The following is a 26362-nucleotide window of genomic DNA, read 5'->3' as shown; positions in this document are numbered from 1 at the left end:
GCTTCTCCTCAGTAATGATACGTCACACTGAAGATACATCGATATCTGGGCCTGACCACAGCAGCTCTGAAACTAAAGGATGCCAGTGTCAGATGTGTAATATTTTACAGCTTGTCATCCATGTGACCCCATCACAGCTCGTCAGTTTCATATTACAACCCCATACAAGGGTCTAGACCACTATTCTTTAAAGGACAAGCTTTGACATTTCTGGAACACGCTTATTTGCTTTATTATTGGGAATCTGATGAGAAGATCAGATGATAAGGCTCTCACATCTATATGCACTAAACAAGTCAAAAAAGCAGATCATACTGACAGTATGTGTTCGTTTTGATTCAGAAGATGTAATCTGTTAATCAGTGGCTAAAGTGGTGCTGGACAGCAGTTTTTGCTACTATTGGATGGAGCCATTCAGTCTATCTATATTTCTCCAGTTTCTAGTCTTGATGCTAAGCTAAGCTGCTGGCTGTTGCTTCATAATTACACTTCAGACTCAAGGCCGGTATTAAACCTCTAACTAACGCGTCTAACTCTTGGCAAGAAATACACAAAGCCCACTTCTAATGTATTGCTCAAAATGTCAAACTGTTCCTTTAAATTAGAATTTCGTAAAATCTGGATAAACAGCGTTAAAGATGCTCATTAGGTTTAATGATTGTGCTACTTGGAGGCAAACGACCTCTGTGTGACCTCTGCAGGAGACTGCTGATACTCATTCTCCGCTAAAAAGTCGGGCTGGAGAAATCAATAATTATAATTATTATACTCTCCAGAAGCCTAATGACTTAAATTCTATCTAATCTTTCTTCTGCAATGATTTTTCTCCTGTTTCTGACACCAAAGACATGGAGCATCCATGTTAGGATAACAATATAATAATTCTTAATTATATCCTCCATTGTAATTCAAACATCTACCTCCAACTGCTTTTTTTAATAAGAAAACAGAAATTAGATGTTGGCAGCAAAGACACAAGAGGTGACGGGCGACATCCGCCTCCTTCCAAATCTGACATTCAGACAAAAACATGACGCACAAAAATGTGGACAACTGAACGTGACAAATTAACATTTTGAAAAGGCAATGAGTATTTCAGAACTATGATTATAATGATGAAAAATAATAAGCGAGAAGCTGCACAGTTCCATTTGAATGAATGATGTTGTCAACGAGCAGCTGGGGGACAGAATGAGAAGAAATTAGCCAGTGGACCACATGAGATAAGGCCTGTTAAATCTGTGCATGGCTAAGAGGCTGCTGCTTTTAGGCAAGATTATGATTGACATATTATTGCACACGCACACACACACACACTCACACACACACACACACACATTAGAGATCCTCATATCTAGACCATCTCTATCGATGAATGAATTAGTCGGGAGGGCACACACCTGGTGACGTCACCGCCATAGCAAATTACACCCATTAACTACACACACACACACACACACACACACACACACACACACACACACACACACACACAGCACGTGTGAGTGTGCAGAGCTGCAGTGTGAGCGCGCATGGAGAGGGAGGGCGCGCAGAGCGAGCCAGCATCTCCACAGCGCAGCAGAGCCACAGTGTCAGAGCTGTGTGAGCGCAGAGGAGGGAAGGACGCACTTTCCCCAGTTCTCCTGAGAGAGGAACACACTGGCTGCTGGACGGCGAGGCACTTCAGACCCACACGCACTCACACAGAGCACAGTCAAGGACACATGCGAGCGGTGGCGAGAAGATTCCGAGGAGTCCCCATCCAGGATTTTGCGCAAGTCATGGCATTTGTTTGGAAACTAACGAAACAACGCGCTCCGCTGGAGACAAGTAATTCACGAAGATGAGTCACCAAGGGGATGATCGACATCGCTCAGTGGTTCCGTGGACCTCTCTGGCGGGACAGCGTCCGTTCAGCCGCATGATTGTCACCCACAGAGCAACGCGCGTCTTTCGGTCACCTTCTGAAACGATGCCTTGTGGCGACGTGCGTGGCGCGCCAGAGTGCGTGTGAGTGACTGACCGATAGTCTTCCTGAGAGAGAGCGAGAGAAAGAGAGGCTGGATATATTCAGCAGCCAGGCTTCCAGGCAGCGAAAGCCACACACCCAGAGAAGCCGCCTCGCCTCTCTCCCAGCTCCGCACACCCATGCAGGATGCCCGGGGAGCGCCGGGGAGTCCTGGTCCAGCTCAGCCGGAGTTCATGACGCGCTGGGCGGCCTCGTCATGCGTCTCTTGCCTGAGCCCAGCGCCCAATCCCTCCGGCTCCTCTTCCTCTTTATCTTCGTGATGGGGGTGGCCCCCTCGCCGGTCCTCACAGCCGGCTGCCCGGACAGATGCGTGTGCGACGACCAGCTGGTGGTCCAGTGCGCCGGGCAGGAGCTCACCCAGTTCCCCAATGACCTGCCCCTGGCCACCCGGCAGCTCATCATCTCCAACAACCGCATCGGGGACCTGCCGGCGCTGCAGCTCAACTACCTGTCCGACCTGGTCTACCTGGACTGCAGCAACAACTCTCTGACCGAGATCTCCGAGTCCACCTTCGGGAACTTGCGCAAACTCGCCTACCTGGACTTGTCTTTTAACACGCTGCTGCAGATCGAGGACCGGACTTTCGGGCCCCTGGCGTCTCTGGTGATGCTCCGGCTGACGGATAACCCGAGTCTGAGCGAGGTCCACTCGGACGCCTTCTCGGAGAACATGGCTCTGCAGGTGCTGGATGTGAGCCGGAACAACCTGACGGCTCTCAACATCAGCAGCCTCATCGCCCTGCCCGCGCTGCGCTCCCTGGGCCTCAGCGGGAACCCCTGGAGGTGCGACTGTGACACGGAGGACCTGTGCCTGTGGGTGCAGATAGAGGGCTTCAAATTCCAAGGTGAGCGTGGATGTGGTCCAGCACACAGAACACGTATACACAAGAACATTAAGGGCGATGTAAACTGTCAAATAAGATGAGTTCCTCCTTAGATTACAATTCAAACTTGTTCGGTCTGTGGCTGCATCATACTCTGCCTCTGCCCCTCACCTTTGAGCTCACACTGCGACCCTGATCAGCTGGCAGAGCTGGACCTCCTCCAGGTGGTCTCTGGTTTGCTTGACTCTAGAAGTGGGATTTTCAGTTTCCTGGCAAGTCAGCAAAGTGTTGCTGCATGTGTTAAGCGTATGAGCCAAGGACTCCAAGGTCCTCTCATCTGTTATTGGTCAGTTTAGCGCCTGGTGGTGGTGGTGGGGCACTTACTGCACTATTGCTCTTCTTTTATTTTGTGGTTGCGTATGTACATGCACACTTCCACGTGCACTCCCCCATGTGCACAGATGCAGGGTTAGATGCAGTTTATCTCTCTGAGGCAGGGACACACACACACTCAGACGTTGCTAATGGTTTGACCTCAGTGTCAGGGCAATCTCAAGATTTCGTTTCCCTGCTCCGCTCTGCAACACAATCCCCTCAAACTGCCCTTCACGTCTCAATAATGTCTCAAGTTGACCACAACAGATCAACAGACTTGTGTTACTCTTGAAAAGCAGCAGCCACGTCAGCCGGCTATTCAGTAAATAAAGGGGGATTGAATTAAACCACCTACGAAATCCCCACGAATGGGCTCAGTGACCTTCTCAGAGATGATCTTTGCCCATAAGTGTTTACTGCTCAGCAGGTGAACGGGGTTATATCTTATAACAACATTGTCTTTCTTATAATAGGTGTGTCTGTCAGTGTACATACGATTGACCTCACTGCATTGACTTGATGAGGGTCCTGAAGGCAGAGATAATGCTGAGGATGATTGTGTCCTGTTTTACCTGTTTTTTCTGGCTAGCCCCTCATGCACACACACACACACACACACACACACAAACAAACCCTAACCCCTTACCCTAACCTAAACTATCACACCTAAATGCCTAAAAATGTCCTCATAACGTAAAAATGTCCTCACAATGATGGTATTGAACCAAAATTGGCCCTCATAACTACATATAGACACGCACACACACACAAAGTCTTGTATGAGCACACATTCAGGAACAAAACATGCACCTGGGTGTGCTGGCGCTCTCGCCACCGCATGCTCTGGCCCTTCAGTCCAGATGGTTAATGATGGTGCTCAAAAAAACTGGACTCCTATGCTCCCATTTAAGATTGTGTGTGTGTGTGTGTGAGAGAGAGAGAGAGAGTGACTCACCCCACTTAGGTGTATGAGAGTCAGCATGTGATCCGCAGGTTAGGAGAGCCTCTAAGGCTGCTGGGCCTTATAGAAAACAGGGATTAAGGGATGAGGAGCTTGAAGGCCACTTGAAGACAGAAACTCGCAAAACTTGTTATCCACCTTTACTTTCAAAGCACACTCACGTACACTCCAAACCCTTGCACATACACACACTCACACATACTTCATTTGCACGCTCTGCTCTGCTTTTCCCCCCACTAAGTAGCCCGTCCTCTCGCAAGCACATCTCTGTAGAATAATTCAGACACACACTCAAAAAAGAGGTTTTGGAAAAAGTGGCACAGCAGTGACAGCACAGAACACCCACAGACGAGCCACTGTGCATTCAACATGCACGCTGCTGTGCTGGTGTCAATCCCAGCAAATAACTATGAAATTACAGCAAAATTTATTTCCACGCTTAACTTTAAAAGTTCTAAATATGACCAGAGGAGTTTAAACTCTACTATGTCGGGAACACACATCACAAGCAACACGGAATCTGTCTCTCAGACTGATGAATCACATATTGATATGGCTCCCATAAACAACCACAGCAACCAGTTTAACAGAGAGAATGGGGTCAATGCACGGGCGTGTGTGTGTGCGTGTGTGTGCGTGTGTGTACGTGTGTGTGTGTGGTCATGAATGCCCTCCAATCTGACTTCAGGGCTATGAGTCTAATGTACAGAGATTCGTGCTGTCGCTACCTCTCAGCGTGAAGATGAATCAGGTGCAAGTGTGTGTGTGTGTGTGTGTCTCTGTGTGTGTGTGGTTGCGTGCGTGTTTGTGTGTGCTCACTTATTCAGGAACCTTTGATATCACTGCCGATGGTTTGAATTCTAATTACGACATTGCTTGTTATAGAAAAATCCAGAAATAATCCTGATTCATTTCTGTTTCCTTCATTTCGGTCTTTCACCAGCATTTAGTTGTGTTGTCCTCTGTTTAAGTAAGTCCCTCAGTTTGTTTATGTGTCAGACGTGTCACTGACAAACACTGACCTGACTTGACTCTGGCAGCCACTCAAGTCAAGTGTAGCCTCAGGAATCAGAATCAGAAAACCTCCCTGGAAATTTGTGAAATTGTTACAATTGCGCAACACACATAAGAAACCGGAGGTACATTTGTAAAAACATTAATACTAATATAATAAAGTAATAATATTTAAATACAAAGTAAGTGAATAGAAAAAAAGGAAAAGAATTTTAGTGAGGTTCCGGATCATGGGGGGGATCCAGGATTTTTTTTAAAAATCACTTTCTTTAACATTGGAAGATGACGATGAAGTTTTCACTGTTTTCTCAGGGAAGGATTCCTGGATCTTGTGGAAAAAAACTGACAAATTAGGGAGCTGTGTGTGTGTTAAATTTGGTGCAGCTTGATTGAATTTAAGGTGACTCTTGGGCTTTGGCGAAGGTATATGCTCTCTACTGAGTGCCATTCTAGTTAGTCATTTCATTCTCAGTACTTGGGGAATACACCTACATTTCCCCTCTTGTCGTAATGGAATCTCAGCTTGTTGAGCGACCTGCTGTATTCGCTCTAGGTCAATTTTGACAAGTGGCTCAGCTACATACAACATAATTTAAGTGGCTTGTCCCGGGCTGGCAGAGCTGGTGGTGTGGTGGCTCCAGTTGTTGAGGGAAAAATATTTCTGGCTGCTCGTCAGTGCCCCGCACAGGCTCCTCGGGCAGAGGGCCAAGGCAGAGCCACACACAGGGCACGTGTAAAATATTCATAATAACAGAAAGAGGAACAGAGGCAACGGGTTCAATGAGGGGAGGAAAGAAAAAAAGAATAAAAGAAAGAACAAAAGAAAGAAATAAGTCAGGTTGTCATAGCAATTGGAATTTGATATGTCATTCATGAAATTAGTCTTTGACTACTCGAGAGATGAGACGAGAAACTAAAATATTGTGACGGAATAAAAGAGGAGAGAAAAACTGGGCAAACAGATTAGGACGGACTTTGGATGCATAGAGCGAAAAGAAAGAACAGACAGACTAGTTACCAATCGTCTGTGCCCCAGATCTGTCACTCAAATCCATTAAAACATTTATTATGACAAGAACCCATCTATTCAATTTAATACAGGTAGGCGATGTTTTATTTATCAGCTGGAACTATTTCTCCGACCCATCTGATGCGGAGCAGCATATCCAATTCAACTGGCCCACTGCTGTAGTGGAGTCTGTATATATTTTTATGTCTCAGTGCAAGCTCGAAAACCAAGACTGATGTGATGCTTGTGTGGGTGTGTTTGTGATGTGATCACCTGAGGCGCAGAGGGTGTGAGTCTGCGTGCATGTGTGTGTGTGTGTGTGTGTGTGTGTGTGACCGACCAATACACAAGCCAAGAGAGCGAAATTGGAAGAGAGCGGAGAGATGACAGAGCAAAACTGAGTGAAATGGAAGGATGTAGGAGAAGGAGGACCTGGACTGATAAAGGCTGAAGGGAAGACGTGGAGGGAGAATAAGTGTTAATGTGTCCAGAGTGGGAATGAAAAGTGGGAGGTGATAAAGTGAGCATGACTGATAAGACAGAGCGATAGAGGGAAAAGGAGGAAGAGAGAGCTACTGCTATCTGACCTTCACTCTCTCTCTCTCTCTCTCTCTCTCTCTCTCTCTCTCTCTCTCTCTCTCTCTCTCTCTCCGCTCATCCTCCACTGGAGGAAGAAGGGATCATGAGGAGAAATGATGGAAAGGAGGATGGTGGTAATCTGACTAATGCCGTATTTGAGAGGAAAGGAGTGTGAAGGCGTGTGTTATTCAGCCGAGTGGATGTGATGGAGAAAAGGTCAGCTATTCTTAGTCTTTGCCAATCCCGGTATGATGCGTTTAGCGCGCTAAACGGCGAGCTATTTAAGCTTCACTGTGAGAGGAGGAGCCGGAATGTCACACATGCACATTTTTGGACATTTGCAACAAAGTCTCTGAATCTTTACTTTTTGGTTGGAAAGGAAGAGTTCTTCCAATGTCTTTATGTCAAACGCAGTGCAGTTGTATGCCTCCAGCAAATTGTGCAGTTTAAGTGTACATACATTTTATTCTCCACTCTCATGAGGTCACAATGACATTTACCTTTGACTATGCAATCTTAGCAATTCAGTTTCATTTAAGTTCTATTGACAACGGGTCAAAGAAATCCGCTAAAGGGAGACTTGAGATATTATGCTCAAAAGGCCCAAAACATGTTTTGTCAAGCCAACATGACCTTTAACCTTCACGCACCGAAATCAGCCAATCTGTCTTTTGTGCCAAATTTGAAAGGGTTCTCTCAAGGTGTTCTTAAGATAACATGTTCACGGGGCAAAAAAATAGTTTTGTGAGGTTACAGTGACCTTTGACCTTCAAATTCTAATCAGCTTATCCTTGAAATTCCCTCAAGTTGTTCTCGACAAATCGCGTTCAGAGGGACAGAACCTCAGAATCCTTTACCCAGGACCACCAACATGTAATCGTTTCATCCTTGAGTTCAACTGAACGTTTGTACCAAGTTTAAAGAAATTCCCTCTAGGTGTTATTGAGATATACAACAACAACCTGAAAACATAATGCTTCTGGCCACTGGCTGTAGCTGGTGTGGAGGCATGATAAAAGTTAATCTGCACACTGTCAGCACTGGTATCAAGTTCACAATATATGACTAAATCTTTATATCAAAGACAGGCTGCAGCAACCAATTAATAACGGAGATTAATCTGAAGCACTTAAACACTGTTATTACAAGAGAAACTGATGGAAAAATATCCTTAAAACGAGACAAAACTCTGTGTCAAAATCTGTAGAATGAAAAAATCTAAACTTTCAAGGGCCTCGGAGAATAATCGGTCTGTCTCGTATTCAAACTCAAAATAAATTCATATCTTTGAAGAACAATTAACATTTTATTCATGTGTAAATGTTGCATAGCGTTGGTGTCTAAAAAAACTTTTCAACCTATGTTTAACAGTTACAGATGTCTCAGGTCTGTGAGGTTCACAGATGCTGTTTCATCTGCAAAACACCAAACCGATGCTCACTGCTGTAAAATCTATTTTTAAGGAGATTTGGTACATTACCTTATTTTTAAGTTTTAAGTTCAGAAATTTACCGAATATATTTTATGGTAATCATACAGTTTACATATTGTATTCTGCTCCTTAATTTACACCTGGAACTAAATAATGTGGTGCACCTTACATGCATGTGAAATGAGTGATGTTGAATATTAGAGCAGCGATATTATCTAAAATATAATGTGCCATTATGGTCGTGGGGAGTTCAAGTGTCCCATGTTGTGGATACGGACATTAAAAACGTTTATGGAATTACACAGACAAAACTGCCCCCGTACTTTATGTTTGTAACCTGCTTCCACAGGGAGGTCAGAGGTCAAGGTCAGCTGCAGAGTGTGCACAGGAGCTGGTAGGGACTCAGGAGCTTGTGTAGGGGACCTTACTATGGCTAAAGAAGTGTTACCTGAGGTTGTCTGGTTGGATGATAATTTCCTTGTACAGTTTTATATACACAAAGATATGAAGACACTGTAAATTTAGACATTAAATGGAAGGCTGTTTCAGTGATGGGGGGTTGACGAGGGACTGCTTGTGTCTGCAGCTTCCACCTCCCCCTCTATGAGACCACAACCACACTGATTACCATATGCATTGGCACAATTAATCTGCTTATAAATAGCTCTGTTCCCAGATCACAGGACAGGCTCTCTGCCCCGCAGGTTAATACCTCACGGTTCTGATTATCTGTGTGTGCGTGAACATACTGTGGACATACTGTACACATGTATGAATGTGTGTCAAATGTATAAATTATACCGGGTTTTCTATACGCGTTAAACCGCAGGCGTCTTGCATCTTATGTTTTCAGTCATGCTGCACACTGGAAAACACAAACTGTTATTCCTCTGCTCACAGCTCTTTTATGCATTGTGCGGCAGCAGAGCGAAGAGAACAAGTCAGAGGAAAATAGAGTGAAGTTCATAAAAGAGTCAGCGATGTTTTTCGGCGGCGTCTCGCTCGTACACTAGCCGCTCAGGCTGTGAGGTGATGAGCCTCGCTCTCTGTCAGCGTGTCACTGCCAAGCTCGGAAACCATCCAGCGGATGATTTGACACGGAGACTGTATCAGCCAGTCGCAGTGTCAGCCACTGCCACACACACACACACACAAGCATACTCTCATGCACACACCTAAACACATGCACGCATTCTCTTTTGAATAAAATAGAACATTAAAGTGCCCATTCACATTTCCTGGAAAGCTTTTCTTTTGTATCTAAGGTTGAGTGTGTATTGTAGTGTGTGTAGTGCAGTGTAGTTGGTGTGTGCTGATGTTGCCTCAGTATGTGTATATGCCATGCACTGCAGAAACACGACAGGTCTCAGCACAGTATAAATACAGCAGCATAACAATTACATTATAACAACAGCAGTATAACAGCCACAATATAACAACTACAGTGTAACAATAGTACAACAACTTCAGCATTACAGTTATAGTATAACAGCTACATTCTCACAACTACAGTATAACAAATACAGCTTAACAGCTGCAGTATACCAACTACAGTATAACAGTATAACAACTACAGCTTGACAACTGCAGTAAAACAACTATAGTACAATAACTACAGTATAACATCTATAATTTAACAGCTGCATTATAACAACTACGGTATAACAACTACAGCACAACTACAGTATATTCACTACAGTGTAATAACTATGGCGTAACAGCTACAGTATAAAAACTACAGCATAACAACTATAGCAAACAACTTCGGTATGACAAAAACAGTAAAACAGCAGACCAGGAGGAGATGTTTGTTGTCATAGGTTTATGTTGTCTTGTCCAGACCGGACCAGCTCAGCATTAGACGGCAGAGTTGGATCTGTTCATGCTGCAGGATTCCCCAGCTCGTGATTATTTAAGGTGGAGAAATATGGCCAGTGCAGCGCAGCAAGCCGGCAAAACACTGTGAATACTTCAGGGCTGCAGCAACTGTCCTGAAACTGCTGGGAATTAGACTGCACATTCAAACTTATCTGCAGACAACAAGAGGACACACATCACTATCACTCATCACTGTCTCCCCTCTTGTGTCACCCCTTCTCTCTGGGTCAGAACCTGAAAATGATCTTGTGGTCTAGATCCTGGGGTACTCGTCTCCTTCGACAGGATCATATTTCGGTCAGACAACTCACGTTCGAATGTTTATTGCAACAGTAGAACGTTTTAGTGTTTGCTGTCTAGGCTCCGGCTTAATCCCTCCCCGAGATATAATTACATAGATATGATGGGAGTGATGAGCAAATATTTATATCCCCCCGTTGGAGCCTACAGGTGGATGCTAGGGTGGTGGAGGGGCTGAAGCAACTGGAAACGATACTGACACAGCATCAAGAGTAAGCAAAGGGAGTGATGGGACATTTTCTGAGCTTAAATACGGTGGGTGAGTATTATAGGTGATTGTGGAGTGTGAGGTATGTCACATGATTTATGTCACATGATTGGAGCAGCGCAGCTCGAGTTGGCTGCCTGAACTAGTTCGCAAGCCCCGCTCCATTATGAGTGCTGCACAAGACGTTTATTAGTGTTTTTAATTCCAAGTGGCATAAGTGCCAGAGCGAGTTAAAATAAGGCAGCTCAAGTTGGCCACTTCTCACCAGAACATTGTCTAGACTCTCAAATCAAAATGTTTGGGCTCTTTAAAAAAACATTGTAATGATAGATTTTCAAAGTGCCCTAAAAGCAGCCACACACACACACACACAATAATTTACTGAGGATGTTTTTCCCTTAGCCCAGAGAGTCAAGACTGGACTTGATGAAAAAACACCAGTACCTTTAATTTAGATGGAGTGATTCACTGCAGGAAATTTGAATGTCTTAAATGTTGGGCCTTTAATATTGACGTTAGGGTATTATCACTTTATCTGCCCTCAATAAAAGTGCCTGCGAGTACATAATTAAAGACGAGGCTCTGGGAGAGAAACAGGTCCGGTGGATAAACAGGGACAAACACCGAAAATGTCAAGGGCATTCTGAAAGAGTGATGTGTGAGTGGTTTTCCAGCCTGAGTGATGAGACGAGCGAGAAAACACTGAGTGACAAAAGAAACAGACGGTGAAGAGAGAGTGAACAGGCAGTGAATCATCTCGGCTTCCACCTTTTCCTGTGTTCCCCAGTGAAGCTCAAATGATTTTCTGTTATCTCTGATTAGAGGAGGCCGTCGCAAGTTGTCTCCATTTGCAGTAGGAACACTTCAGAGGCTTTTCTCCTCTCGTACAGAAGAAAAAGAAACGTTATACCAGTTATATCGTCCTTGTATATTATCTGCAAATACTTAACTGTGATATGACATTTAGAGTTGCAAACATAATGCAGCTGCACAGTTGACACTTACACCTAACCAAAACTTGGTTTGGCCTATGAGCCTGAATCACGCCAATTTAAATACAGTGTGTTTGATAGATTCATTTCCCTGAATTAAAGCAACACTATGCAACTTTTGAAAGAAGAGATGAAACTGTTGTCCTCATACAAGTACATACAAATTCCAAAAATGTAAAGCACCCCTTTATTAATTCAAATACTTGAGCCAAATGTTATATTCAATGTTTATTTTAAGTTTATGGCAGCTAATAAAATATTGGTAAATAAAGGGATCGTTCACTCAAAATGAAAATTCATTCATTATCTACTCTATCTACACCACTATGCTGATGGAGTGGTGGGTGAAGTGTTTGATTCCACAAAACACTTTTTGAGTTTCAGGGCTAAACAGTGTTGCAGCCAAATCCAATACAATTTAAGTAACTGGGGATATCAGTTCTTCAAAGGACAGAAAAACAACAGGAAAAAACAAATAAAATGCCTCCATGTTGCTCCTGTGGTGTCATCCAAGTGTCCGGAACCCCCGACATATAAATTCGACTTGAAACGCGTCATTTACACCAAGTTTTAAGCCTAAAAGTCTGCCTTGACTGAAATCGACGCCAATGCTGTGTTTTCTCTCCTATGTTTGAATCTAGATTCATTAAGGCATTTGATTTGATAAAAGACTTAGACAGATAAAGCTAGAACTAGAAGGGAGCTCAGAGAGCGCAAACCTCAGCCAAGGCTAACACCTCATCTCGCCATGTTGGAGAAAGTGAACAAATATCCTGCTCCAGATGTGCACCAAAATTTTATGGGTTCTTCTCTGACCCATTATTCAACAAAAACAAAATAAATCCTTATACCACTCTGCGCCACAGAGAGTTTAATTAAACAACGTTTCGATACAGAGTGGGATCTTCTTCCCTGACCCATACCACATCTACAATGTTTTTGTAGTTTTTGCATACTCCCGCTAAATATCAAACATAGCGACCTTGGCAGAGGAAACCAGAAGTGTATTCAGAGAGTGCCCTATCTCGCCATGTTAAAGATTCATAGTTCATCTGTTGCTACTGCTGAATAACTGTAGTAATCTTAGCACATCTCTAGCCACTATGATGATCAGCATAATGCTGCCCGCTAACTTAATAACCCAGTGCCCAATGGCTGCAGCTGCTTTTTCTACCTGGACTGATACAAACAGATACAAAGATGCAGACAGCCAACTGTTCCACTCACTGTAATACTGTACTGGGTGTAGTCGTGACCTGTTACAACTTTTCAGGACATATTCTGTACACACAGCCCCATGTCAACACAGTCTCAATCGACTGCGTCAGACATGACAACAGCATCAGCTCAAATGATCTCCTGAAGTCTGAGGAAATAAAAGAACCTGGTGAGGTGATCGCTAAGTTTGTATTGATCGTTAACTTTATTAGACCCCTGCAGATACAGTATGTTGTGAACATTTTCATCTGCAGTGATGTAAAACCTTTACCAAACAGAGTATTTTTAACCCTTAAGCTGCATTCAATTTTCTGGAGTATGTTAAAACACAAATGTCCCAGTCAGTTGCTCTTGATTTTTTCTGGAAATTTTTTTGTCCACCTGGTAAAATGTCTAGAAAATGTCCAAGTGAGCCCATGTGAGAATACAGCAGGAAAATTCACAGCGAGTGAGTGCAGGGGCGTGTTGATGACAATGATGAATACCCAGGGATGAAAAAGAGAAGTCAGATGCAGAGAAAAATGTCACCTTGGAAAGACAAAGGGATACGTGCCGACGCCGGTGTCGATGACATTTTCCTGTTGTTGTGTAATTTATCTGACCGAGACGACAGGGGCGGATCCAGGAGTGGGGCCAGGGGAGCACTCATTGGCTCCTGAAGTACCCCTGTCTTGTCCGTAGCCTTTAAAAAAAGTCACTTATGAACAATAATAACAATAAATATGATAATTTGTCTATATTTTTGTTTACTTTCTAAGCATTTTTGAAGTACACAATGTCTTTGAACAAGGATCCATTTTTCAAAATATATTCAATGTGGTGTGGCTTTGCTCAAAGCTACAGAGCTGACAGTAAACAAGGAACGACTTGAATGTTAAACTACTGAATCAGTAATTGTACATATAATTTGGCCCCTCTGTGTAAATTGTGGCCACAATTCTGCAATGCGAGGAAAATCTCCTGTTGCGTTCATCTTCAAACATCCATGACTCAAATTTCTGGACTTTTTTGAGGTCAACAGGTTGATTTGTATTATGTGTACCAATACTTTGGTTTCACAGGGCTTTGTTTCATGACAGACCTGTTTTTATATTTATGAACTAAAACTGCTGCTGCTGCTCTTGTGAAGCTCTGGCAAGTAGTGTACAAAAAGTATAGATCATATCTGACTATCCTCACCATCCGTCCTCCATCCCTCATTCTCATGTTCAGACCTTTGGCTTGATCAGTAGATGAGTGCGGTTTAATTAACACTGTTAACAGCAATAACCCATCAGTGGACAGGACTGCAGCCAAATGCACTTCTCTCCTTTGCCCCATCTCTCATCCTCCAAGGCCAAACTCACTTCCTCTGCTCTCCTTTGGTTGTGTGCACGGAAATATTTCTGAGCAGTGTGGTTGTTTGCCTTTTCTCCCTCTCTGGCTCGGTCAGTCCGCCTGCTTGTCTCTCTTTACGCTCTCTCTCATCTCTCCCATTGTTTCCAGCTTGAAGGAAAAAAAATGAAAAAACATCCTTTATTTTTTGGAGAGCACAATGAGGCATGTGGGAAAAGTGAGAGAAGAGGAGCACGGGAATTAGCTGTGCTGGTAACGAGAGATGAAGTCGGATGGACTGATGGACTGCCTTCCTCTTGTCTCCGATCGCACCATTGGACACATTCAAAGCAAGCCTCAATCCCCCCCTCCCCCCACCACCACAAGCACCACCCCCCCTTCTCTTTTTAACACTCTGCCTTCTCACTAATTAATGTACGTGAGGGTACTGTATATGCTAATGCTGCAAAGTCACTGTGGTAGAATGACAACATGCAGCAGGGCATGTCGAGCTCTGCTGCATTGGTGTTTTGTTTTTTTTTAGCAATACGCTGGATCCCTACTCCAACTCAGACCTTTGACCTCTCTTGTGAACAACCTAACATCTTATATAAACTCTTAACGTCATCCAAAATTATTGTTTTTTCTTGTACTTCTGATCCTCTGTGTGGTCGACAGTCGGACAGGCTGATTTTCAAATTCCTCAATATGAACGGCAGAAATTTTGTCATCTCCTTATTTCCGAGCTGCTGCAATGTTTTGTTAGTGTGTAATGATGAAACGGGGGGAGGGCTGATGTGTCAGAGGCCTGCACTTTTACGTGTCTGGCATGCATGCACGTGTGTGTGCACAGCATAATAATGCTGCCATGTCCTAGACACCAAAGACCTACATTACTTAGAGGAAATCTATAATGTCTCTCGGGATCTGTTATCACAAAGGTTATCACTGCATTTGTTACAACATGTGTTTGTGTGTGTTGGGGGTGTGTGGAGGAGTCCTTGCTTTTGTTGTTGTTCACCTTTTTCTCCAGAGTAATTCAGTTTTTTTCCTCACCCCCCCCCCCCCGATACGCTGCCCTTCATCTTTGACCACACACACTGATTATTCTCTGTCCCTACTCTCTTTTATGGCTAAATCTTTCCTCATTAATCTCTGCTCTCCTTACTTATCTACCCTCTCTTCTCTCCTTCACCTCCAGACGAAGGCCAGACAGTTTGCCACAGTCCCCCAGAGCTGGCGGGCCAGCGGTTGGCGGAGGTCGGCATGCAGCTGCGGGCAGACTGCCACCAGGGTCTGGGCTACTGGGACTACCTCTTCTTCATCGCCATCGGCTTTGTCATCTTCTCAGCTGGCACAGTGTCGGCGTGGGTGATGGGGGTCCTCATGGTGCTTTACGAGCGCTACAGCAAGCGGAAGAGCGAGGAGCTGGACAGCGACGATGAAGACGAGAGAGGAGGGATGAGCGGGGGAGGAAGTGGAGGAAGTGGGAACCAGGGGAATGGGGACCTGATCAAGCCTGGCATGCAGGTGTGACATACTGATGTGAAACATCATGAGAACTGGAGGAGAGACATGACGAGGACGAGGATCCAGAAGGGATGAGAGGACTTTGAGACCAAAGGCTCTGCAATGAACCAAGATCTGACTGTCTCTCTTTGTAACAGATATGGCAGTTTGCTCTCCGTAATATTGGAGAGAAAGGGTTTGTGTGTGTGTGTGTGTGTGTGTGTGTGTGTGTGTGTGTGTGTGTGTTTGTGTGTGAGAGAGAGAGAGAGAGAGAGAGAGAGAGAGACAGACAGACAGACAGACAGAGACAGCAATAAGGATGACTATGCCTTCACTTCAGGACTACAGAATGACCTCTGAGATTATTGAGAGCAATAACCCCACACACACACACACACACACACACACACACACACACACACACACACACACACACACACACACACACACACACTGTCCATCTCAGCACAGATACTCTGGAGCTGGATTCCCTGAGTAGGCGGGTGTACCTGCATACTATGTGAAGTGCTCTTGAATAACTCTGTAAATGATGATTATAATAAGGTATGTTATGTGAACCACACACACACACATATCACGCAGAGACATCAATGCAAAATACATGAGCCCATATTGGGGGGTCACAAAGAGAGTGATGCCTTAGCTCTACTACAATAAAAAGGGAAACTTAGTAAATATCAGAATTAAAATGTGTTTTTTTCCCTGAATGCCTTAAAGGCAACTCACTTGAAATAGTGTGAAATAGTCACTGTTGTCTCTTATAGACAGAATCTGTGCAGAAAAAAACTTTAAGTCAATTTTAGGTCATAACAAATAGAACAATGACAAAATATTGTGAATGTAAGACTCAGAATGGACGACTATGAACAAATATAACCTCACAGAGACTTGGTGGTCTGAGTGAGCTGTGAGTGGGATCCACATGTTACTTTTCACGTTTAAAGGCCCCATGTGGAGTTTTAGAACACCAGTGGCGTTATGGGACAATGGTTTGGTGAGTAGGTCCCTTTTTTATTTGTATTCTGTGCCTTACTGGTACACATACGTCTGAGACGGTGCCGGTTTTATGCTTTTACACTGACTGACAGTTGCAGGAGGTAATTCATTAAAGGAGACATATTGTGCTCATATTCAGGTTCATGATTTGGGTTATTACTTGAAAATGTTTATATGCTCTAATGTTTAGAAAATTCATCACTTTCCTCATTGGGGCCGATCACATAGAGACGTGGTGCAACAGGCATGGCTGCTTCCCTCTTTCATTTGTATTTGCTACTGTTCTGTTGATTGGGCACCAAAACAGGAAGTGGTACAATAGTAAGGCTGGCCTCTTGCCTTGTGCTCAAAAGTGGAAAATATTTGAACTTTTCTCTGTCTCCCGTCTCTTTAAGGCCCTCCTCCCAATAAAGCCCAGTCTGCTCTGATAGACCAGCTAACCCACTCTATTGTGATTGGTCATGCACATGTAGGAAAATGTCGTCCTCCGCTCTCACTTTACCTCGCTTTGTTTGGAGAAATGCCTGACTAGCTTCAGGAGCAGTGTTTTCTGTGGAGGAGAGAAACTCCCTTCTCTGTTGACTTTTGACTTTTCCACTTTACGACACTTTTACATGCAAAAAAAGCCAAATAACACACTAGAGGAAAGAAAAACTGAAAAAGCACCATATGTCTCCTTTAATAATTAGTGCAGCATAGCAAACATAAATGTGAGTTTGAAAATAATTTTTAAAATTAGCTTTTTACATGTTTTAAAGGCTTCAAGGACACAAGCAAATACATTTATGTGATAAATTCTGAATGTCAACATGAGCAGCTTTGTTGACCAGAAAACTCCACTGGGTTCATTTTAAAGAGCCATGTGAAAATCTTTTTTTTGCTGAATATCAGTGGGTTAACCATCTTACAATAATGTAGAGGTGTGCTCAGTCCACTGTGACATCATTGTCAGATGCAACAGACCTCTTTTCTGACCACACCCAGCGAAGCCCAGCAGTGTTTCCATTTAGATGTAGCACAAAATATAATCAAGGTCATGAGTTTCACGTAAATCACGATTTATCACGTTTGATTTTTATTAATACGCCAACTTCTCCACCTCAGCCAAGCATGAAGACTTTTTAAATGTCCAGTTAAACGTCCACTCCACACATTTAAAACACACTTAAAATACAGGTTGATAACAAACACAATTATTGTTTTTTAGTGTGGACAGAGGAGAAACAGCAAGCGTTCATCCGTGGAAAGATGAGTAGATGATGTCTGCCTATAATGACACAATGTGATTCTATCATATTGTTTGTGTTGTGTATCTACGTTAATCTTAATGTTTTCTGTGTATATATGTTTCCCTGCTGTGTGAGGAGTTTCTCACTCCAGTCTACATGGTGTCCAAGCTGCTGTAGCTGTAGAAGTGGGGCAGGTTCATGGTGGCTGCACATGAAGACAGAGTTAGGGTGATTGAGTCGTATAGCTAACGATGACTCTACACTGACTGGAAGCCTCGCTTGGTTGACCTCAAATTACAGTGGTGCACATACAGGCCACAGCCTATAGCCCAGCTGTCAGCGTGGAAGTAAGCCTCTGGAGCAGCAGTGGTAGTGGTGTGTATGTTCATGTGTGCGTGACCGTGTGTGTGTGTTTAATTGGGGCAGAGCGATCACGAAGCATCTCTGCGAGCAGCATGGACGAGTGATTCATGAGCTCAGACTGATCCAAACCCTCCATCCTGATCCTCCTCCGCCCCGTCCGTCCCGTGACGGACGGACGGGGCGGTTAGAAAAGATAAATGACAAACTTTGGGTAAAGGTGGGGATGGGTGTTGGGTGTTGGGTCACCATCAAAAGCATGAATTCGTCGTGAGTGATGTTTATAGGAGCTTTATTGAAAGACTGATTGATAGATGGGCTGTTATTCACTCGTGCCAGATGAATGTGCATGGCTGAATGACAACTCTCCAGAGGGTTTGGCAGATCGCCTGTTTATACCTGTGTGTGTGTGTGTGTGCTTGTTTTTGTTACCTCTTTAGGGTCTTTTCCAACATAAACACTGTTTTGTCATAACCAGTAGACCTCGTGGGGTCAAAAGCTCAGTCCTACTGAGGAGAAAACAGCATTGCTGAGGTCCTGCTCGAGGTTAGTGATAAGTTGTGAATTGTGGTTAGGTTAAGGTTAGTGTTTGACATGGATTGGTCATGGTTAAGGTTATGGATAAGGTCTTGGTTAGGCTGTCCATCCACAATTAATGTAAGTCATTGCAAGGTATGAACAAGGATAGCTGGGCAAACCTGTGTGTGTGTGTGTGTGTGTGTGTGTGTGTGTGTGTGTGTGTGTGTGTGTGTGTGTGTGTGGTCCAACCAGGTTTGTTGTCAGTGGTTTGACAGAACATCTTAATGTAGATGCAGCATAGTGATTGAAACAGGTTTTTTCTACTCAAGGGTGATTTGTAATGTTAGAAAAACACACACTTCATCCCTCATTTACACACATAAACCTGGTCACGCACCCTTGCACACCCTTGCACACACACACGCACATGCATGCACAATAACGCCTCAAGGGCACAGCTAAAGTCAGAGTCGCAGACGTTAGAACATTAACACTCCTGTTTTTGTCTCTTACCATGCATCGCTTCACCCTCTTACCCTCTCCTCCAACCTCAATCTGACACGCACGCACACACACACACACACGCACCTGTACCTATAAATGATGTGTAACATCTTTAGGCTGTCATTATCAGATCGTTTGTTCAAAGCGAGGCTTAGAGGCGTACGGGCTTTAAAGGAGCTGCAGATTGCTGTGCCAATCCTTCTTATGTTACCTCACATTCATAAAATAGACATTTGACCTCCAAGCGTGTGACCTCACAGCCACGTATAGCCTATCGTACCCCTAAACACGAAGCTTCCTGTTTGCAGCGAGCGGCTACTGTGCTCAGCTGAATGTCAGTTTTATGCCATCGACAAATATAGAGCTGTTTAGCAGGCAGCATGTCAGTTCTTAAGCAGCATTAGGTCAGAGGATAGCGGAGGCAGTCAGTGTGCCAATAGTATGAGAACGGTGTACACGGGGGGGGGGTATCCTAGTGTTAACTTGTCACAGGACAAAGCACAGGACATAGTAAATATATCACTGATCTAATACAACCTCTATGGTACATCTTTAGTGTAGGAGGTGTCAAAAGGTGTGATCAGTGTGGGGCAGAAGTTTCACAGGTTAGTCACATGTTTGACAGTGGAAAGTGACTTTTCTTGCAGATGTGGTGCGAGTCTGTGTGTGTCTTGATGAAGAGGAGTCGCAGAAGCCGTTGTGTGAGCCCGCTGGGGGAAAGGGTAACGTTTTGTGGCAGAGCAGTTTTAAAAAAAAATTTGTTGCCAGAAAATTATTGCTAAGGGCGCTGTTCTGGATGTCGTTGGCATGAAAATTAATATGAGGGAGGGGCTGCTATGTAACTTCTCTCCTCTTGTCATCTCTTTGTGTGAGTGTGTGCGTGTGTGTGTGTGCATGTTCAATCTATACAATATTACGACATCATTAGCCTGCTGATCAGAGACCAGAGGTGCGGTGTTGGCTTGCAGTCAGTCTGAACAGTCCTCATGTTATGTCTATTATGTTTATATGAGGGTGTGTGCGCGTGTGTGTGCGTTTTTCTGGTAGTGACGCTGATTCAGAATCATAAGATATTAAAAACTTAGGAGGACAAATTCGTTTTCTGAGACTTTACTGGTTAATACCAGAAAATATAACTTGATTTATTGTGCTGTAATAGGAACAAAAAGTACTCAATTAAATATTCTAAGAAGTTTTATACCATAAATAGTCTAATAATTGTCTCTCAACGCTCTCACACACATCATACACAAGGGATAACAGCAAGTCTTGGAGGAAATGCATTCATTTTGGATATTAACAGTATCTGTTGGTATAACTCCCCTCAATGATACAGTCCATATCACTCAGAGATTTGACCCTGCACATGCACACACACATTACAATAACACACACATACACAAACAGTGGGCACTGGGACACATGTCAGGGATTTAGAGCAGGAAACGGAGGCTTACAGAAATCTTCAATGAATGCACACCTGAATGTTTTCTCTTCCCTCTATCGACTGCTAACTTTTCTTCCCCCGTCTTTATTTGTCCTCGCACCTCGCTCCCACCTGCTTGGCTCTTTCTTTCCACTCCCTCCTCGCCTCATTTCAGTTGTGCTGCCAACTGCTCAGTCCCTCGGCTCACACCACTGGTAAAGAGCAGGCTCTAATCCCCCACAAGGCCCTCGAAACGCTGCCTGCTGGATCTTAAAGCCCTGGACCTTCTGAAAGCTTCCAGGAGAAAAGAAGTGACAGAGTTGAGAGGTAGACAGACAGACGGGCAGACAGACAGACAGACAGGCAGATAGACATGCAGGCAGACAGACAGGCAGGCAGGCAGGCAGGCGGACAGGCGGACAGGCAGACAGGCAGACAGGCAGACAGGCAGACAGGCAGACAGGCAGACAGGCAGGCAGGCAGGCAGGCAGGCAGGCAGGCAGGCAGGCAGGCAGGCAGGCAGGCAGATTTCTGGAATTAATAGATAGATACAGTCCTAAGAACTCAAAATCCCAGAAGCACAATATCAGTGTTGAGACAAACATTTGTGTTTATACAAGCATTTCTGTGCGTTTGTCAGCACTTGTTTGTGTGTGTGTCTTTTTGTGTGGGTGTGTGCTTGAGTTTGAGCGCTTGATCCCGTTATTTCTCTGAGGGCGATGTTAGAGCGTGAGCACGGAGACCATCTAATGCATTAAGTCAATAATACATCCCATCATGCGAACACACACACACACACACACACACACACACACACACACACACAGCACAAAAGAGCCTTGAGGGGTAAAGATGTTCTTGTTTGTGTATCGTTCCTTTTGAACCAGTTCATGTCTATAGATTCTGCTCTACACGCTCTCATTGACAGCAGGGCTGCAGTGAACTAAGTCGTCATAGACACCATGCTCTTGTCCCATTTGTCTTCAGAGGTGAAAATCATGTCTGTGCTATATTCAAAGGTGACGAGACAAAACTCAACAGATGTTTATGCATCACTTTCAGCGTGACCCCACTTTATCACACACACACACACACACACACACACACACACACACACGCACATGCTTTGGAGCATAAAATCCTGTCTGTAGATGACATTGTGTGGGAGCAGAGGACAGTGTGGTTGTCAGCAGGATTCCCTCTGCTTGCTTGCCCTTGAATGGAGACTGAGAGGAGATGAGATGGTTGTACCACAAAGGACGACACCATCATTAGATCAACATGCGGCAGGAGAAAGAACAACGCAGGAAATTCTTGTATTTTTCAACCTGGGTTTCATAGTTATGACTAATCTGGCTGATAGGTTGTGTGTTGCAGTTGCCATCTCCGTTTCAGAGATTCAATGAGCCTCCTTTGAGAAAGACAATCAGGGCAAGCAAGACACACACACACACACACACTTAAGCTCTTACAAATAATGCTACTGTAATGTCTCTTAACACAGGGCATCTTACAATGGAAAAAGTGTTCAGCGTTAACAAGGAGCTCTTTCCAAGAAAAAGAAGACATTGAGTGAACTGTGAAATGTAAAGCAGGCCAGTCAGAAGGTAGCTGTACTAAAAAGGAGAAAATAATCATCGTCAGTCTAGATGTCCATCCTAGGAAAGTCCACTTAGTATGATTAAAACTTGAAGTGAAGACAGTATTAGTATAATTCTATATTTATTAGCTAAACAATTCTGCTGATGAGCCAGAACTAGTTGTAGTTCTTGTTCATGCTTTGCGCCGCGGTTTAACACGATCACATTGTTTTGCTCTTAATGCAAACAATGTCGGCTGTGAAGAGAGATGATCAAGCGCCTTTTTCAACACGTCCAGGTTGTGACGAGCAGAGTGAGAAACTGAGGTCAGGGGTCACAGGAGGTTAGAGACAGATGTTTCATAATCATATGAACATGTCACACTTTCTAAACGTATAAAACACAACACATGCACTCACACAGAAACACAAAAAGAGCAACACACAGGAGTCTACACATACACTCACAGACACACACACATACACACTCAGAATATTATTGTATGAATCTACACAGAACTTGCTTCTGTATGACTTGCGGTTCTGGCTATTTAAAAACTGCAGTAACTTATATTAAGTGCTATTTTATCTTTTACTATTATTAAAATGATAGACTGATGTTTAACCAGCGACTGTGGTTTCATTCTTTTTTAAATGTGTGTTTTCTTTAGGTCGTTTCTGTGTCCTATAATTATGTGAAAAAATAGACCTACTAGAGCTGCATATTGACCAAAAGTACCTGGAACTTAACTCCCAAGAACTTTGTCCAACGAAAATAAAGTTCCTGCAGGGCATTGTGTCCACCACAGTCTAAAGACAGGGGGAGATGTCTTGCGGATGTGTGAACGATTGACGGTTTCAAGAAGCTAATCCACCGGATGGCGGTAATATACAGTATAAAATAATTATGCTATAACTACCATAGACTGTTTTAAAGACGACATCACTGTTCCCCAAAGGTGACGTCGAAGCGCCTTGATCCCCATAAGCTCCGCCTCCTCCTTGTTAGTAGATGGGACATGGGCCAAACTAAAAAGTGAGAGTACACATCAAATAAACTATTGTCAAAGATGAATCTGTAGGAACTCAATACCGCGTCTCCATTCCCCGAATGCGACTGAGCAGAGGCAGGCTCTTAATGGTGTCTTATGCTGCAAGATGGCAGCGTTCACATCCAGGACATTTTGGCTTCATTTCTGGATAGTGGGAGGAAGTGGAGACATGTTGTCTCTTTATATAACAACACTACCACAACAGTAAACGTGGAGAAGTTTCACATTGTGCTGCTGTTGATTGGGATTTGCTGCTTTGCAAATGGGATTATTGAGTCAATGCTGGGAAGAGGAAGACTTCTACTAACAAACCATGTTCAAAACACCCAAAATGGTTGACTTAAAGTAAGGAAACGAATTACTCAAACAATCAGGCATCTTCAGTGCTGTAAGCCCCAACCAAAAGGCTCCTACAGCCACTGTTATGAGGGGTAAAAACATCCTGCAGAACTTAACTTAGACCCTGTTCTCTGCGGTGAAAACGCAGTCTATGTCAGCACAATGTGTGGATGGAGAGAAGGAGGGCAGAGAGGTGATTGATTTAGACTCTGCACCAACACCCTGGCACACGAGATGGGAGGGATGGAGGGGTAGGAGAGGAAGAGAAAATAGGTGCATAATACTGCACCTGCAACCACTCAAACCTTGTCAACCCTGAACAACACTTTTTCATGTATTTCCAAATCTTTCACCATCTCCTAATTTCCTTCGTCAAAATGTTCAGCATCCTTTGTGGCTCCAGTGTTTCTTTTGTCTCCTGCTTGCTCTCATATTTCTATCTTATTTTGCCTCTCTCTCCCTATTTGTCTTGTCTTTTGTTCTCCTTTGCTTTACCTCCCTCCCTTTATCTTCTCTCGTCTTTTTTGGCAGGAACAACGCTTTTATCATCCAGCCTCACCTCTGCCAGGATGGGTCAGATACTGCAGTGGAGCCGTCTTCAATTGGCACATAATGTAGAGAGAGAATAAAACGCTGCTGAGGGAGGCAGAGAGAGTGGCATGCAGCAGGAGAGTGTGTATCCATGCACTGCCCATTCTCTGGAAGAGAAGGTTCACCCTGGCAGCCCAGTTCATGGTGTCAAATCTGTGTTTAAGGTAGGTGTGCAGTGTGTGTGCTGCGGCTCCACTTGGTTAGCGGTGCATCACTGTGGTCCTTGGTTTCCTGGACGGATGGTCGACCAGACATGGCACGCCGGTGCCAAAATGCCAGGCTTGGTCTGTGCTGCCAGCCTCGAGGAGCCTCAATCGATCCTGACAGCTCAGTGTGTCACCAGGTCACAGTCGCACACTGAGGCAGAAAAACAAGGACAAGGAACCCTTTCTACTCTCCTTTTACCTTTTGAAACAAGAATAAGGAGATGGTACGAATGCAAACTGAAACAAGTGTAGAGCGAAACCTATGTGCACTGTTAGTGTCTTTTCATGACTTTCTTTTGTGTTTTCTGCTACAGCTGCCCAACTCATGTCCTATTCAGGCAGAAAATTGACTTGAGTGTGATGGTCGGTCTTGGTTTGTGTAGAAAACCCTTTGATGCAGTTCATCCATCCATCTCAGGCAGCAGTAGTAACTCTGGAGAGAGAGCAACTGACACGGACATTTGCGTTCTCACAAACAGCCCCTCTGGAACATTTCAGGAGAATATCTTGAGTTTGTTAGGATCTGGCAGTATGCCTCTCTGCTGGCTGTGTTTATATCCCCTTCCCTGTATCTCTTTAGTTTGTTTGCTGTCTTCCCCTGACCTTTCTCCTACCTGCGTTTTCAGTCTGGTTCACTACTTTTTTGTTCAGCCTGTCCACTCCACCTTGTCTGAGTCTGAGTTCTGCATCTTGGGTCCTGAAATATAGCAATTAAATCAGAGTTCAGTGCATGTCTGAAAGCAGCTAAGGAGACAAACAACCTTTCACACGCTCATTCGAGTACCTGGAGAAAACCCACACCGACAGTTTATGTGCAGTGACAAATAGAATGACAGGCTTTTAAAAACGACTCACATAAATAGCATTCGTGTAATAAAATCACACCAGTCACATGTTAAGGAATGTACGGACATGTGAGTGATGATGTTAAAGAACCAGTACTTTTGTGCTCTAAGTTTGACTTACAAAAATGATGCAAAAATGTCTCCAGCAGAAGTTTGGCTCTCTGACCTCAACCTGCTGACCAGCTGTCTGACGTCTCATTCCAGGATGGAACCTGTGATCTTACTGAGGAACGTTAGGAGATTCCCAAATCTGTTTTAGTCAGAGAGGGGGAGGACGGGGAAATCACATCACACTGAAACACAAATCTATGTCACAATGAATACAGTATTCAAGTGTCACACAATGGGAACATTTTCCAGATATGATTCTCTAACTCAGACCCAGATCTCTCCATTACGTTCAGCAGGTTGTCAGAGGGAGAGCACGTATCTGTGCTGAGCGGCATGAGGAGGTGAAACAGCCTCTGTGCCTCAGATTAAACCTCAGAATAGCAGCTCAGTGTCCCTGTAATAGAGTTCGTCCTCCTCTGAGACTAACAGCTCATTACCACCGGACTACCCCCGAGGACCCCCCCCTCCCCCCCCCTCCCTCGCCATCACCAGCAAATCACCCTCTCAACACGACCTCGTCCCTGAGATGGAGCCCCGAAGTCGTGACGAATATCTTCCTCCCCTCCGCCTTTACACTGCTAATCTTAGGATGGTTAAAGTGACTCCCATTAACTCCTACTTTTCTGTTTTACCTTCCTCCCAAGCATCATAGCTGCCACCCTATGTCGGACATAACAGCTGATTTTAGACATGCACTGAACTCTGGACATTTTCCGGAGGGGCTGTGTGCGAAGGGAAATGTCCGAGTAAGTTGCTCCAGGGATTTTCCAGAACTTTTCCTGCCAGCCCCCTAGTAAGATGTCCGGGAAATGTCAGAGTGAGCCCATGTGAGTATACAGCAGGAAAATGTCTGGTAATTTCACAGCGAGCAAGTCGGCGTGTTGAAGACAAAACTGAAAAAAACTAAAAGAATACAAATATCTCAGGATGAAAAAGAGGAGG

The 26362-nt window shown here is 44.2% G+C and overlaps 1 protein-coding gene across 1 annotated transcript; it reads left to right on the top strand.

Annotated features, from left to right (window-relative positions):
• The first annotated feature begins 1612 nt into the window (after window positions 1-1612).
• On the top strand, window positions 1613-16338 carry LOC118120852 (leucine-rich repeat-containing protein 52). Its single transcript, XM_035176242.2, has 2 exons — window positions 1613-2874; window positions 15335-16338. Exons 1-2 carry the CDS (start codon window positions 2226-2228, stop codon window positions 15667-15669), a joined length of 984 nt encoding a protein of 327 aa, XP_035032133.1. The 5' UTR covers window positions 1613-2225; the 3' UTR covers window positions 15670-16338.
• Window positions 16339-26362: the final 10024 nt, after the last annotated feature.

The sequence above is a fragment of the Hippoglossus stenolepis genome, chromosome 14, assembly GCF_022539355.2.
Source record: "Hippoglossus stenolepis isolate QCI-W04-F060 chromosome 14, HSTE1.2, whole genome shotgun sequence".
NCBI lineage: Eukaryota > Metazoa > Chordata > Actinopteri > Pleuronectiformes > Pleuronectidae > Hippoglossus > Hippoglossus stenolepis.
Note: the sequence above shows the minus strand (reverse complement) of the source record. Positions and strands in the feature narration are given on the sequence as shown.